Source organism: Bidens hawaiensis, unplaced genomic scaffold, assembly GCF_021521415.1.
Source record: "Bidens hawaiensis isolate Kalapana, Puna unplaced genomic scaffold, B.hawaiensis_p1.1 tig00060432_1, whole genome shotgun sequence".
Taxonomy (NCBI): domain Eukaryota; kingdom Viridiplantae; phylum Streptophyta; class Magnoliopsida; order Asterales; family Asteraceae; genus Bidens; species Bidens hawaiensis.
In genome coordinates this window covers 18,333-32,600 of record NW_027500912.1, presented here as the reverse complement: position 1 = coordinate 32,600, position 14,268 = coordinate 18,333, and the positions used below count along the sequence as shown (strand labels likewise).

General features: G+C 35.7%; 2 protein-coding genes across 2 annotated transcripts; both read left to right on the top strand.

Annotated features, from left to right (window-relative positions):
* The first annotated feature begins 8,840 nt into the window (after window positions 1–8,840).
* Window positions 8,841–12,714, top strand: LOC143603056 (protein IQ-DOMAIN 22-like). The gene is made up of 4 exons (XM_077079980.1): window positions 8,841–9,247; window positions 11,261–11,464; window positions 11,926–11,976; window positions 12,073–12,714. The coding sequence occupies exons 1-4, from the start codon at window positions 8,870–8,872 to the stop codon at window positions 12,649–12,651; spliced, it is 1,212 nt and encodes a 403-aa protein (XP_076936095.1). The 5' UTR covers window positions 8,841–8,869; the 3' UTR covers window positions 12,652–12,714.
* Window positions 12,655–13,698, top strand: LOC143603055 (protein MIZU-KUSSEI 1-like). The gene is made up of 2 exons (XM_077079978.1): window positions 12,655–12,675; window positions 12,988–13,698. The coding sequence occupies exons 1-2, from the start codon at window positions 12,655–12,657 to the stop codon at window positions 13,696–13,698; spliced, it is 732 nt and encodes a 243-aa protein (XP_076936093.1).
* Window positions 13,699–14,268: the final 570 nt, after the last annotated feature.

Here is a 14,268-nt window from a genome sequence, read left to right as displayed (position 1 = left end):
ATAAACCAAGTGTATTTTAATTGATTTATTGTTAAAACATGCAGCAACCCAGCACTTCGTCCTTCGTTCGAGAACATTATGACAAGATTATCCGACCTGATGCAAAACCTTCCAGCTTAATTACAAGGGAAGAATGAAGAACAATGCAAGTTTAAAGGAAGCTGCCTGCATGCATCTTTGCATGGTCTTTGTTTCTTTTTGTGTTTCTCTAGTTTAGAAACTAATATAACATGATGTTAATTTGTAGTTAACATCATCACTTTATATATACATTATAAATTATAATTACTAGCAGGTGAGTCCGCGCTTCGCGGCAGGTACGTCTTTTTTAGGCTAATTTACTAATATATTAATGTATCATTTCACAATAACAAGTTGCAATGAAGATCAACTACAAAGTTCTTCGCAATGAATTTGTAAATAAAGAATACACATAACGCGTCAATTTAGAAGCAAAAAGAAATGAAAAACCAACATTTCATCCTGATCAAACGTACCATCACCAATCGACCCGCAAATAGCCGAAAAATTAGACAAATGTGAATACAGTTCCTTAGAAGCCATCTCGTGAAAATGTGGCACAATGTTAATGTAATACAACCGCGAATTAAATGTTTGTTGTCCCAGTATACGCTCCTGCAAGAGTCTCAGGGATACACCATTTGAAATAGCCTGTGACACCCGGTAAATTCCCAATCCCTTAAACCAAGTAATCAACCTAAATATTAGGTAATTATGTTATATGCGCCCTGCGCGAGCGCACCATGTTAAGAACCTGCGTGGGCATATGTTATATGCGCCATGCGCGAGTGTATTGGTTTTATGTTTCTATAACTTAATGTTGTCTAATGGGCTGACCGTCTCGCATGATGCTAAGGCGGGTGCATCCCAAATCGTCTATGCGCGTGCGGAAGGGGAACTAACCTCCCCGCATGGCGGGAACATTGAGAGCTAGTTTGTCTGAAGCTCCAAGATGGAATTGACTTCAACATAACTGATCACTATGTTGAAATACCAAGACCACCTGGAGAATCTACAAATGAAACTCAATGTCCCTAACTGCAAGAAGGTTACGTGCCTACCCGCAGCAAAGAAATGTCCTTCACGCAGAAAGCTATGCGCACAAAGTGATACGCACAGAACACTCAGTCTATCCTCCAGACGTAAGGAGATTACTCCCGCCCAAAAGAAAACAGTAGCGTGTTTCAGAGATTTTCCACTTTTTACTGTACACTGACAAAAGTACCTGAAAAAGCACACTGTAACATGAAAAGTCAACTGTCAGCCACCCTATTCTCACCAACCCCAGACCTGCATGTCCTGACCAAATCAAATCAAAATCTTTTATCCACTACTCCACTTTTAAATAAATAATAATAATTCCCATACTTTATCATCATTACACCTAGATATGAAAAGATTACAATCCCCTAAAGCAAGGGATTGTGTTCCCTTGAGTTTGACTATAAATATGTAACCTAAGTTATCACCCAAACACACTTCAAACTTCTCTCTTAAGAACTGCAAACTTGCACTAATCATCTCCCAAGCATCCGATCCTGTAACTAGGTAAGCCGAGAATATAACCTTGAGATCTACCTTCCAACCCTTATATTCTCCTATTTCTTGATCTTAATATATATACTTCTTAATCGTATTCTAGACCTTCAATTCAAAGGCCAACACCAAGAAAACCCGAATCTCGATTAATCCCTTAACAAGAACCACAGGTGAGTCTCACAGCCCCTATTTTCACTATTTTCACTGTTTTTAAACTGTTTTCGGGGCGAGGGACACGTACTTAAATTACGATTTATCATGTTATACTTACAAGTTATGCAAACGATTGTGTTTAAATTATGTTTCATGATGAGCAATGCAAACGGTTATCTATGGTTTACGATGTATGTGCGCCAGAATTCGAGTAAGTGATCACTTTACCATTGGAACTCTAAGGGTAGGGACTGCTGGTTTGATCCGCCCACTCGTAGGGGTCGCACCTCTTACACAGACGAGTGCCTAGTATGGTCATGGGGCAGTACTATGGGTTTGAGCCCGCTCGTAGAGGTCGCTCCTCTTACGCAGACGAGCGCCTTGTTTTCCGGCACAACGTCTGCGCGTAACCCGCAGGACGGTATTATTCGCTCGTAGTGGCAGCGCCACTTACACAGACGAGCACGATTTTTCAGAAGTGTCCGCGCGTAACCCGCGGGACAGTATTACTTGTTTCGCTCGTAGTGGCAGCGCCACTTACACAAACGAGCACAGTTCCCAGAAATGTTCGCGCGTAACCCGCGGAACGATTTTATCAGAATATGTTGACAGAACTATGTTTTACCAAGCATGTGTTTTAATGATGCTATCAGAATTATGTTTCAGAATGATTTTTATCAAGGTTATGATGCAATACGATTTATCAAGTTACTAAAACTTGTGAACTCACTCAGTTTATACTGATTCAAATGTTTTACGTGTCTTTCAGGAGATAACTAGGTAGCGCTTGGAGTCACACTTAGAGCACCTCACGCTGAACATCTAAAACTAGCTTTTTGGAAGATTTTAGTTCTATCCCTTCGATGCGCGTGGTTGTTCCCGCCGCGCAAGGGGATATGGCGTGGAAATCTTCAACAGTTTTTATACTTGGATGTTTTTATGTAATTTTTAAACAATGTAATGTATTTGTATTAAACATTTCATGCGCAATGAAAATCTTACTTTGAATGTTTGCAATGGCCCGTGCTTAATTATCAATTCCCACTCGCGCGCGCCCGGCTGTTTCCGCCGCTCAGGGCCGGGTGTGACATAGCCGGTCTGAACCGACTATTAACACCCTGAACCGGGGCTACAAAATTCCTCCTTCACCCCCATGACTAACCAAACCACTTCTATTAACCTAAATTCTCTGCCTCTTGCAACTCGATTCCTCCCAATACCATTTCTACCCCTGTTTCGATTCACCAACCTAGCACCTCTCTGATTCACCGGCTCATCTACCTCATCATTCCAACCATCATTAACTTCATTAACCGGCTCAAACCCTTCATTCTGTCTAACTAGCCAATTGTCACCATTATTACCGTCTTGCCCCTAATCTGTTTCATTCCACTCCCCTTCTTTTTCATCCTTTGTATGAATACTGATATAATCATCATCTCTGTTCACTTGAACTCTGTGGCTAAGGGTGTTATGTAGGGCTAATGGTCCGGGTTTGTTGATGTTTTCAGTTTCTAGATTGTCGAGCTGAGTTATTTAGGTTTGGTTGTTGGGTGGTATTTATAGGTGGGCGTTGGTTGTTTTCGGGCTGATCTTGGTTGTCATTGTAATTCTGGTGGAATATGTTGTCTTTAGGTGGCGGGTTAAGATTTTGATTAATGTACAGGTTCAGGTCCTAGTTTTGATTCTAGTTCTGGTTTTGATTATGGCCTTCCATTTCTGACCCTCGGTGCTGAGTTCGGATCTGCCGAGCTACTCTCTTGATTTCTAGCTCGAAGATAAACGGAGATTGTCTTCCTGAACGGCGAATGTGCATAAACCTGTTACATGCACAAACAACTCACCCCATGCAAAATGGGAAAATAAAAGCTAAAAACTAAAAATAAAAACTACAACTAAACTAAACTAAACTAAAACAAAGAAATCAAATAACACGAAAACACTAAGCGCACTAACTTCCCGGCAACAGTGCCATTTTGATGATATACTGTCGCTATCTAGTCAAAAACAATAAAATCAAATTCCTAATCACCGAAGCAAGTAGAGTGTCGAACCACAAGGAGTATATGGTTAGTGTGACATGTTACCAATTTCTAATATTATGAAGTGATAGCTATTAGCTAACAGTGCTGATCACACTAGCAAATAATTGGATTGAATAACAAATAAGTAACTTAGCAAAGTCAAGCAATTAACAAAGACAAATCACACCCGGGGTTCAAGTAAGTAAATTAACAGCGATCTAATGTTAACATAACAGTTTAATTATCAATGACCGATACAAATTGACTAACTAGGCAAACCTTATGCATCAACATTCGCTAACACACGACACTGGTTATCAAGCAGTCCCTGTCGGTGTGACTCAACTAAGGGCAATTGTATGTTTCATCATATTCAAACTAATCAAAACAACCCTATAAGCAATTATCATAACAACTGGCAAACTAATCGTTATGTTAGAAATAAACCTAAACCGACTGAGTGCACAACAATATTAGACATCAATTCTCATAGATTAATCAAAGACAATTACAAATCATTCGTTCTAAAACACATGAGAAAACTGAAAAATACAATACTCTACATCCCGGGTATGATTCGAGAAGACTAGCCACGCCTCGACATCACAAGAGCTTCAATTATGATGATATAAACCATGTAAATGATCTCGGGACTAATCAGAAGGATGGAAATGATCTACCAAGCCTTGGAAACTGCTCTGGAACAAGTTAGATACGAATAAGGTCGTCCAAGTATGATATAATAGAAAACCCTAACTTTCGAGATTTTGGCACTCATCGCGGTACGCAATGGGGTCTTCAAGGGTCCATTGCGTAACACAATGGACCAAAGTCAACTCTGCCTAAATATCGCGTTGGACTCATGTCCATCCCATCGCGTACTGTGACGGTTTCTTCACCAACAAACTTCATTTACTTATCTCGCTTCACGTGCTGGTTATCCCGGGTCTTCATTCCATGCTCGTGCAGGTCTAAAATAGTTGCTTTAATCACTTGTGACCTAAATATAACAAACACGTATGAAGTATCGAAGTTCATGCAATAAACAACTAAAACTACACAGTTAACGAACTAATATATATACAAATTAAACCGACCATCAATGGCCTCGGATACATCCTTTTTAAAAATATGTTAACATATTTTCTGTTAACACGGGTGTTAGTCACAACTTATTTAATTAGTTAAATACTTAGTAAATTCTATTTTCACTAAACGGATTTTTTGTATTTTTTGTGGTAAGGTGTATTTAAGTTACTTTATTTTTAATTAAGAGAATATTATTGTAAACAATATTAGTTGACGCACTTGATATATATAAAAACCTTGAACATTTTCTCACAATTAAACGTGAATAAGTTAAAAAAAATCTGAAAGCAAACTGTACGAGAAAGTTAATTAATTTACATTAAAATTTTTATACAAATACATATGAAACTAATAACTCATTGGTATGTCTTTTCTTAAATTGTGGGTGAGCAACTTCTCAATAAAAGATTTGTTATAATTAATGTGTATGAATTGTAGCTAAAGATAATGATATATCCATGATATTTTAAACATATGTCCACACATTAAACATGACCCAATATTAGAGATACTTAGCAATAACTATAAACTTTTTTCTTAAACGATTAATAAAGGCCAGTCACATAAGTATATCCATTAACAAAAAGTTATCCACGTCTGAAAACCCACCGTATAAAATCGCTTGTTCACACACAACATATTGTTACAATCGAGACTTAAATCAATAACCTTCCATATAAAAATTCACTAGGTACCACTAGAACAAGATTAATTTACTATAAATCAACATGAAAGAGAAAAATTTGATGGCAATCCAAATGAAAATTAAATTGAAAACATGCCCAAATGAATTAGGTTGACCGTTGAACGAGAACAACAGTAACCAACAAGAACATTGAATGAGTCAACGATTACGGCCTCGGGTCAAAGCGACGTGGGCCTAACAAAATTCCACGTGATAGGGACCATAGCCATATTTTTCCCTCCAAGTCTATTAAATTAATAAAAATATTTATTGAATAAGTGTTACTTTCTAGTACTCCATATCTTGTTAGTTTTGATTTTCTTTAGTCATACTTTGTGTTAGTTTATTTCACTTTACACGAAAAAAATTGGGTTTTTAGAATCATGGATAATAGTGAGAGCATCCTATATTTGTTATTTTTCATATTATTTGTAACATAATTGGATTTCTACAAGTGTATTTATAAAGCCTACTAGTTTTACAAAGCTTTTGATTTGAGAAGCAAATTCAATATATGGTTTCATGCGCATACCTTTTGCTTTTCGGGTTAAGTTTTCACTGAGAGAAATTTGTTCAAAGGAATTTGAAGAATCCATAAGTTGAATTGATGACCGAAAATATGGCCCCAAAACAATGACATACGGAAAGTCGGAAAATACACATATCTAGAAAAAGAGGGGGGATGGGGATAGAGATGGTGGCAGGCGATCATTGTTAATTGGGACACGAAACCAAATAAAGGGTGCGTGCTAGCTACACACAATTTAAGATCCAATGTTATGAGACGTCAAGTGTGTGTGTGTTGTGGTTAAACCATTATTAGAAGGTTGTGTTAAGTGATTGTTTTGCTTTTATAGTATGCCTTGCAACAACTATAAATGAAAAGGTTAAAACACGAAATATCTAGAGTGATAATAGAAATTGTAGCTTAAGAGGATCAAATGCCCCTTTCTTTCGCTACCAGGAGTCGCTAATTAGCTCATAAAAAATTGTGTTACATGTTTGAAAAATAAATACCCCTGTAATTTCATTATCCTGATTGTTATGCGTGTTTATGTCTTCCGAGGATGACGTACAAAATTGTCAAGTTACGCGGTATGATGAAAATAGGTGTTTTTATGCATGGTCGTTCTGACATCAATTTTAAAGTTATCTTTTTCAATAGTCTGTCAATTAAGGTGGGTTTTTATTATTCTAATAGAAACTATGAAAGAGCGAAGTTTTTCATTTTAAGTTTTTTTTTTTAATTATAATATTGATCTAAGCGTTTATTTCAGTTTTAAGGTTTTCTTTTGCAACCGAAACAATAAAACACCATTATTTTCATTTTAAGGTGTTTCTCTTTTTATCAAATTATGCGATATGATGAAAAAAATGTGTTTTGCACATGATGATCCGACATTATTTTTATGTTTTTATCTTAACGTTTTGTGAAATAAAATAACGTTACATCCTAAAGAAGAAAAACATAGTATGTTACTAACATTATGAGAAGTAAAAAATTATCTTAACATTTTATACATCTTTTTCTTTAAAAAAAATAAAAAAAAGACATAAAAATTAAAAATATTGTTGGTCTCTTTCAAACTTGAGAACATGATGAACTTATAGGGTGGTGCATGTGATGGGCCAATGTGTGTGGGGGTTAGATTCTTTCATGGGTTGATTTGGAAGTACTGAAAACATACTGTGAATCAGACCAAATATCGGTGTTGTGATCAAGGGTCCCACCGTACGTAGCTACAGATTTGTAGGCTGTCGCGTTTGTATTGTACCAATTACACCCCTTTGCATGCACTTTCTTTACATGTTCACACCTATAAATGAAACTGTGAAAGACTGAAATATGTAAATGGTAATTCAATTCTCTATTTGATTTGTGTTATGTATCCGGTCTCATACGTTGAGTAATCTTTACTTATTACTTATCAAGGGATATTCGCATGCACGTTTTGAGTATACCATATATGCCTATTATCTTATATAATAGTTGCGAGTAGCCTTTACTTAGGGATATTTGCACGTACGTTTTGAGTATATGGTATATATGCTTATTGTCTTATATAATGGTTGCGAGTAGCCTTTACTTAGGGATATCCACACGTTCTAGGTAGATTTTTCATTGTCTTAGAGCATTCCCAGTCCATTCCCTACCCTATATCCATATATATCATATAATTACACTACAAATTACTGTTTGGTCTCTCTCATGTTTAATTAAATAATACTTTTTATACTTTTATCATTATCTTTTCTATTTCCTCCACTCACATCCACTTTTCAAAAATATTAAAAAATTATAGGATATGAATAGTAAATCCTCAAAATTAACTTTCCTACATTTTCTCTCTCCTCTACTCACAACCACTCATAACCATATCATATAATTTACAAATTCTTCTCACATATTTTAAGGGAATGGGCTGAGAATGCTCTTATATAGATGTTACTTGTTAGGATACCAATTATCTAAAACTTATGTTAGATTCTAGGGATTAGACTCAATCAAATGATTCAATTACTAGAATGTTCTTGAAGGGATCCATCTCCAATTACAAGATGTAAACCTAGATAGATAAAAACATCGTCATCCATACAAATGAACGAGAATGCAAATCTAATACTATTGCTAATGCTTATTGAACGCAACTGCTCCATTACTCCTACTTTTGTGAATCATCTTGGACCCTTGGTCATTAGGTGTAAGCGAGAATCGAGAGCAGAGCCAAAAACATTTGCTCAACCCGGCACTACTAAATGTGACCCCGAAGTTCGCCCCTTCTAGCCCAACACCAATGTAACCACATTTAGAGGAATACCGGTCATTAAGAGGTCTGACTAATTAAGATAGCATCTGAATCAATCAATATGTTTTTAAAATATACTGATTGAAAGGCTTCATAAAAGTTGTTTTTTAAGTGAATCAAAAGCATTATACCTGTGACCACTAATATATCATTATAAGACTACTAAGCAATCATATAAGATCCGACATGAAACACAAGTTCAGAGAAAGTCCTCTCATTCCCAAACAATGTTGGTGGTGGACATAAACTTTTGCCAATGAAAATCTAAATACAAGTTTAATCTATTTTAAAATTTTAATACATACACGGGCACCCGTAAAAATCGGGTATTCTTCTTCACGAAGTCTAACTACTGGATTATCGAATAAAACACTTTAATATCATTTTGCCTTGCATATAATTACAAACAAGTAAAAATAAAATATGAACCCAAAAAATAAAATGATATTTAGCCCCACAAATTATATTCATTCATTCATTTATAAAACACACAAAAACCTCCACCCACACTTCCACCTTTCTTCTCTTCACACTTCCTCTTCTTTCACAAAATGTACAAAGCTTCCAAATTCTTCAAATCACTACTAGGCTTCAAAGCCACCGAGTCAAACCCACCACCATCTCGTCCACAACCTACCAAGAAACTAAAACGACGGTGGAGCTTTGTAAAATCACGGCCTCCACGACATCGTAGCACGTCAAGATCAATGGACATAAGTTCATTACACCATCTTTATAATTCCAACGAGGATGAAGAATCGAGCAAGCGTGCAATTGCGCTTGCTGCTGCCACTGCTGCAGTTGTCGATGCAGCAGTGGCAACGGCCCAGGCGGCCGCGGAGGTTGTTAGGATGACAAGTATGGTTAATTATGGTGTTAAGGAACAAGCGGCTGCGATCAAGATTCAGTCGTGTTTTAGAGCTTATCTGGTACGTGTGTGACTTCATGTCTTGCCTTGTGTTGTGTTGAAACTAGACATTAAGTTCCCTATATTTACAAGCTTTTGTTCTTATTTGCTATTTGTTATTTATTATTATTATTATTATTATTATTATTATTATTATTATTATTATTATTATTATGGTTTCTATAACAAGCTAGTATTGAAGTTTTTAATCAATATTTTATAAGTTATAAGTTTGAGTATTTACGTCAAAATAGAAGGCAAACGATGAGCAAATTTGCGCCGCTAATTATTTTTTGATACAAAACTAAGTTGTTTAAAAATTAGATAGGAGAGAAGGGAGGACTAAGTTATAAAATAAGAAACATATAAGTTATTAATTAAATTTTGTCAATAATTTATGATTTTTAAATTTTATAGTTATTATATGTACAAAATAAAATTGTTTTCATATGTTTTTTAGTTTTATGCAGTTTACCGGATCATATCTTACACCTGACATATAGAGGTGTAGATAACAAATAATCAATTAGCTAGTTTGTTATATCCTTTTGAATTTCAGAAAAAAAAATAATAAAGAAGAAATAATAAATTTTACTATTTCTTTCATTTTTTACAACTACAAAAAATATTATTTTGTTTCGCATATTTTCGTGTTGTATATGTTCTGCGTTGATATATCTTGTTCTCTCTTAATATATATTCAAAGTAAAATATACTTTTAGTAATTAAAACAAAACTTTTCTTAATAACAATAAAATATATGAATTAATTTAATTTGCATATGTAGCTATTTTTCGTGCATATGTGTCTACTCCTTTTAAACTGATACAAAGCAATAGAACATATGCAGCTATTTTCCCTTGAAGTATAACTAATTAATTAATTTTTAATAGTATCATGCTATTTTGTCATCAAACATGACCATTTACTTACCTAAAAAAATCTAATTAAATGTTTAATGAACATAGACATATATATAATGCATCAAATTATTGAGACATAATAACATGCCACATGATCAAGTTTAATTCTTATTGTTTTATTAAGGCGGCAGGTAAGCTGTCAAAGTCTTGTACTTAAATGGGTACCCTCTTAATTACCTTATGTTTGTATGGTCATTTTCATTTTCTGGTTTAAAACCTCATACCTCAGTTGAATACACCTATAGTTATATCAATGATGTGACGTTACTGTAACTATTTTAACAACTTGACAGCAACGGATAAGCTTAATATGATAGCCGTTAAAAGCGTAGTAAACACGTTAAGAGTTTTTTAACATGATGTATGTAAGCCATGTGCAACATTCATACATAAGCCTTGTGCAACCGTCAAGTTTTTTTTAATAACTCTGAATAAATGTTATAGCTTGTAATACTATATATAGTTGTTATAGAAACGAAAATTACACTAATTAATAGTTAAAGGTAACACCCATTGATGGACTTCATTACATACAAAGACTCGGTGCGTGTTGAATATGTTATATAGTATCTGTTCTCGTTTTTGTGTAACATACATACAGATCAATCACTGTGTATTTTCAAATGGTGACACGAGAAAAAGTAATTTAGTCTAAAGCTGACTGCGACTAAGAGCTGATTAATCACAATGTTTGCACGTACCTTTGATTACTATAGCCTTTTCAACTAGGGGTCTAAACGAGCCGAGTTGAGTCCAAACTCGACTCGTTTTGACTTACAAGAGCTCGAGTTCAACTCGTTTTGAGCCTTTTTTTTCCTACAGCTTGAGCTCAGCTCGTGAGTTGGTTTTAAGGCTTGGCCTATGATCAGTTGTTTTTTGTTTTTTATAGCTCGGCTCGTTTATTATATTAGTTAATTTATATATGTTCACAAATATTTTGAAAAAAAGCCTTAAACGAGCGTGAGCGGCTCGAACTTGTGTAGTAACTTAAACGAGCCAAAGCATGGCTTGAGCTCAGTTGTATAGTGTGAGATAGATTAGTACATATAACTCAAAATTGTAAACGAACTTTATTTGTCACCTGAATATTTTGTAACCTGGTTATTTTGTAGGCACGGAGAGCACGGAGGGCTTTGAAAGCATTGGTGAGGCTGCAGGCAGTGGTGAGAGGTCGCATTCTAAGGAAACAAACCGCGGATATGATGCGGCGGTTGCAAGCTTTGATACGAGCCCAGGCTCGCGCACGCGCACTCAGGTCTCAAATCACCGATTCAACCACCAAGCTGGCCACCTCTCATTGTCATTTACACCATCATGTATGCCTTTTCTTTAGCTTTACCTTTATCTCCCTCCAAATTTTTTTTAATTCGAATTCGTCTAAAACTATAAAGTCAGTCAAATACTCATATCATTTACGTGTAAACGAATAAGCTCGCTTGAAACCGGCTAATTACAAACGAGTCAATCTTGTAAACAAGTAGAGCTCAAGCCGAGACAAGTTTTTGTGTCGACATTTTTGGGCTTCTGCTCAACTTAGTGATTTTAGGTTAAGCTCAACTTTGGCTCGATAGCTTGACAAGTCTTCATAATGATGGCTCGAGCTTAATTTGAAAATGATTCAAAAGTCGGCTCGAGCTCAACTAAAGTTGAATATATGTATAAAATTACATTTAATCTTCTATATCTAGTAAATAAAAATAATAATGATTCTATTTAACGTGGTGAATAATATAATTACACTATAAGTCTTATTCTTTAACTTATCTTTGGCTTGTAGGGGCCACCAACTCCTGAAAAGTTGGAACATTTTCCACGTTTGATGTCAAAGGTAAATTATAAGCGTTCTGTCTTATTTGAGCGTGTTAATATGTAATATGTTACACCTGATATTTTAAATGTAACAACGATTTTTAATCAAATGCAGAGGAACAACTCAAAATCTTATGCTCGAGGTCAAGAACGAACGCCACATGATGCCTCAACCGACCACGAACATGACAAAATTGTTGAAGTTGATACCGTGGAGCCGCATATAATGTTTAACGGACAAAGGTTCTTTCAACCGGACCAAACAAGTTTCGGGTATAGTCAAAGTTTGACCACTTCAAGAGGGTCAACGTTTCATCCAACAACCTCAAGCCCTTGTGAAGCCACTTCTTTTGATGACTCAGTGAAAGGGGGTGTTTCTACTCCTATGAAAAGCGAAGGTTCGAGAAGCTGCTTTAGCGGCTACTCAGACCACCCGAACTACATGGCTAACACCGAGTCATCACGGGCTAAGGCTAGGTCTCTAAGTGCTCCAAGGCTAAGGACTCAACTTGAAGCCTCTAGTGTAACAAAGAGGGATTCGGGTTACAAATATGGGCCGGGTATGCAACAGGGTCCAATGATGCGAGAGAGTTTCGCAAAGAAGGCTTATCCGGGGTCGGGTCGACTCGATCGGCTAGGGATGCCGGTCTATGACAAGGTGGAAAGTGAGTATTATGATAGTTATTGGAATTGATATATGTTATTAAGATATAACACTGTTGCGTTATAGGACCAACCAAAGTGCTATTTTATGGAATATAATATTATATCTAGGCCTTAAAATTTTATGATAATTTTGACACCAATAAAATATGTTGGAAAAAAAAACAAAAATTAACAACAATTTTAACCTCCCATTCCAGGATATAAAAACAAACCACAAACACACCTTAAAAGTTTAATAATCTAACCATAATTTTAGCACCATGCTCCAAAACAAAACAAACACCTAATTATCTCCCATTGCTGAATCAAACAAACATTCCGGTAATGAGGAGTTAAATCTTAAAAGATTCCAAAAAAAAAAAAGATTCCTAGGGTCACCACCATGCCACCGGCGTCATCACCATCCAAGCCACGTCAGCCACCACTGCCGCCTCCACCGCCACCACGTCGGCCGCCAACCAATAGCCTCCTACGATCGTCCTACAAGAGAGGCAAGAAAACTAAAGTCTTCCGAGTTGTTCGGTCCGTATTCAGGTCGTTCCCAGTTGTTAAACACGCGTCAAACAAGATCCAAGATGGAAACCGAAATTGTGTCACGGGGACATTATATGGATATAGCGAAGGTCGTGTTACCCTTGCGATACAGGAAAACCCGAAAACGTTACCAATCGTGATTCTCGAGTTGGAACTCACGACGGATGTTTTACAATACGAAATGAGTTTAGGGATGGTTAGGATCGCGTTAGAGTGCGAAAAGCATTTAGATAAAGACAAGGTTAAACTTTTTGAAGAACCGTCATGGACAATGTTTTTTAATGGTAAAAAGGGCGGGCTTGGGGTGAAACGTGAGGCAACCGAGGAGGATTTGCACGTTAATGAGTTACTCCGACCCGTGCTGATGGGAGCTGGAGTATTGCCCGATAAATTTGAGTCAGAAGGCTCGGATGGTGAGCTGGCATACATGCGGGCCCACTTTGACCGTGTTGTGGGGTCAAAGGATTCAGAGACGCTCTACATGTTGAGCCCTGATGGAAACAATGGTCCAGAGTTGAGCATTTTCTTTGTAAGGATATGATCATAACTTATTTTTATAAGGGCGGATTTGATTAGGGGTTGTAAGAATGCTAAATCATGTTTTGTTTGGAGATTATAATGTGTTTAGTGATGTTGGAAATTGGTGTCAAATATTTGCACAAAAATGGGATCATGTATTTATAAGATGTATTGACATGTTTTACGTATAAAAACCACAAACTGTTAACACAATAACTATAAATGATACATACCATAAATATAATCATACTAGATTTTATCCCCCATAATTGTTTTACATTATTCGTTTTTAATATTTATATATATATCTTTAGATTTTAATTTTATTTAATGTAAGAAAGTTAATAATTAACATACTTAAGGTTTGATGATAAAATAGTTTCACAAATAAATGATATGTTATAATCCAGTTTAAAAGCTATCTGGGTTTTGTGATACACATTACCCGTTTATTTTCTTTATTATAAGATTATTTCTTAATTATAAATAATATATTTTTTAAATAAAATAGGATATTAATTTTTAGTATATCCCTATTTTATAAGATTTTCATAACAAATATTTTATGAGATTAATTTTTAATAAAATGAGA

What these genes read in the sequence shown, in the direction of transcription:
- LOC143603056 (XM_077079980.1), top strand. Translation starts at nt 8,870, where the DNA reads ATGTACAAAGCTTCCAAATTCTTCAAATCACTACTAGGCTTCAAAGCC. An exon ending in CGTGTTTTAGAGCTTATCTG is followed by an intron (nt 9,248 to 11,260) that starts GTACGTGTGTGA and finishes GTTATTTTGTAG; the next exon opens with GCACGGAGAGCACGGAGGGC. An exon ending in TTCCACGTTTGATGTCAAAG is followed by an intron (nt 11,977 to 12,072) that starts GTAAATTATAAG and finishes AATCAAATGCAG; the next exon opens with AGGAACAACTCAAAATCTTA.
- LOC143603055 (XM_077079978.1), top strand. Translation starts at nt 12,655, where the DNA reads ATGTTATTAAGATATAACACT. An exon ending in TGTTATTAAGATATAACACT is followed by an intron (nt 12,676 to 12,987) that starts GTTGCGTTATAG and finishes AAAAAAAAAAAG; the next exon opens with ATTCCTAGGGTCACCACCAT.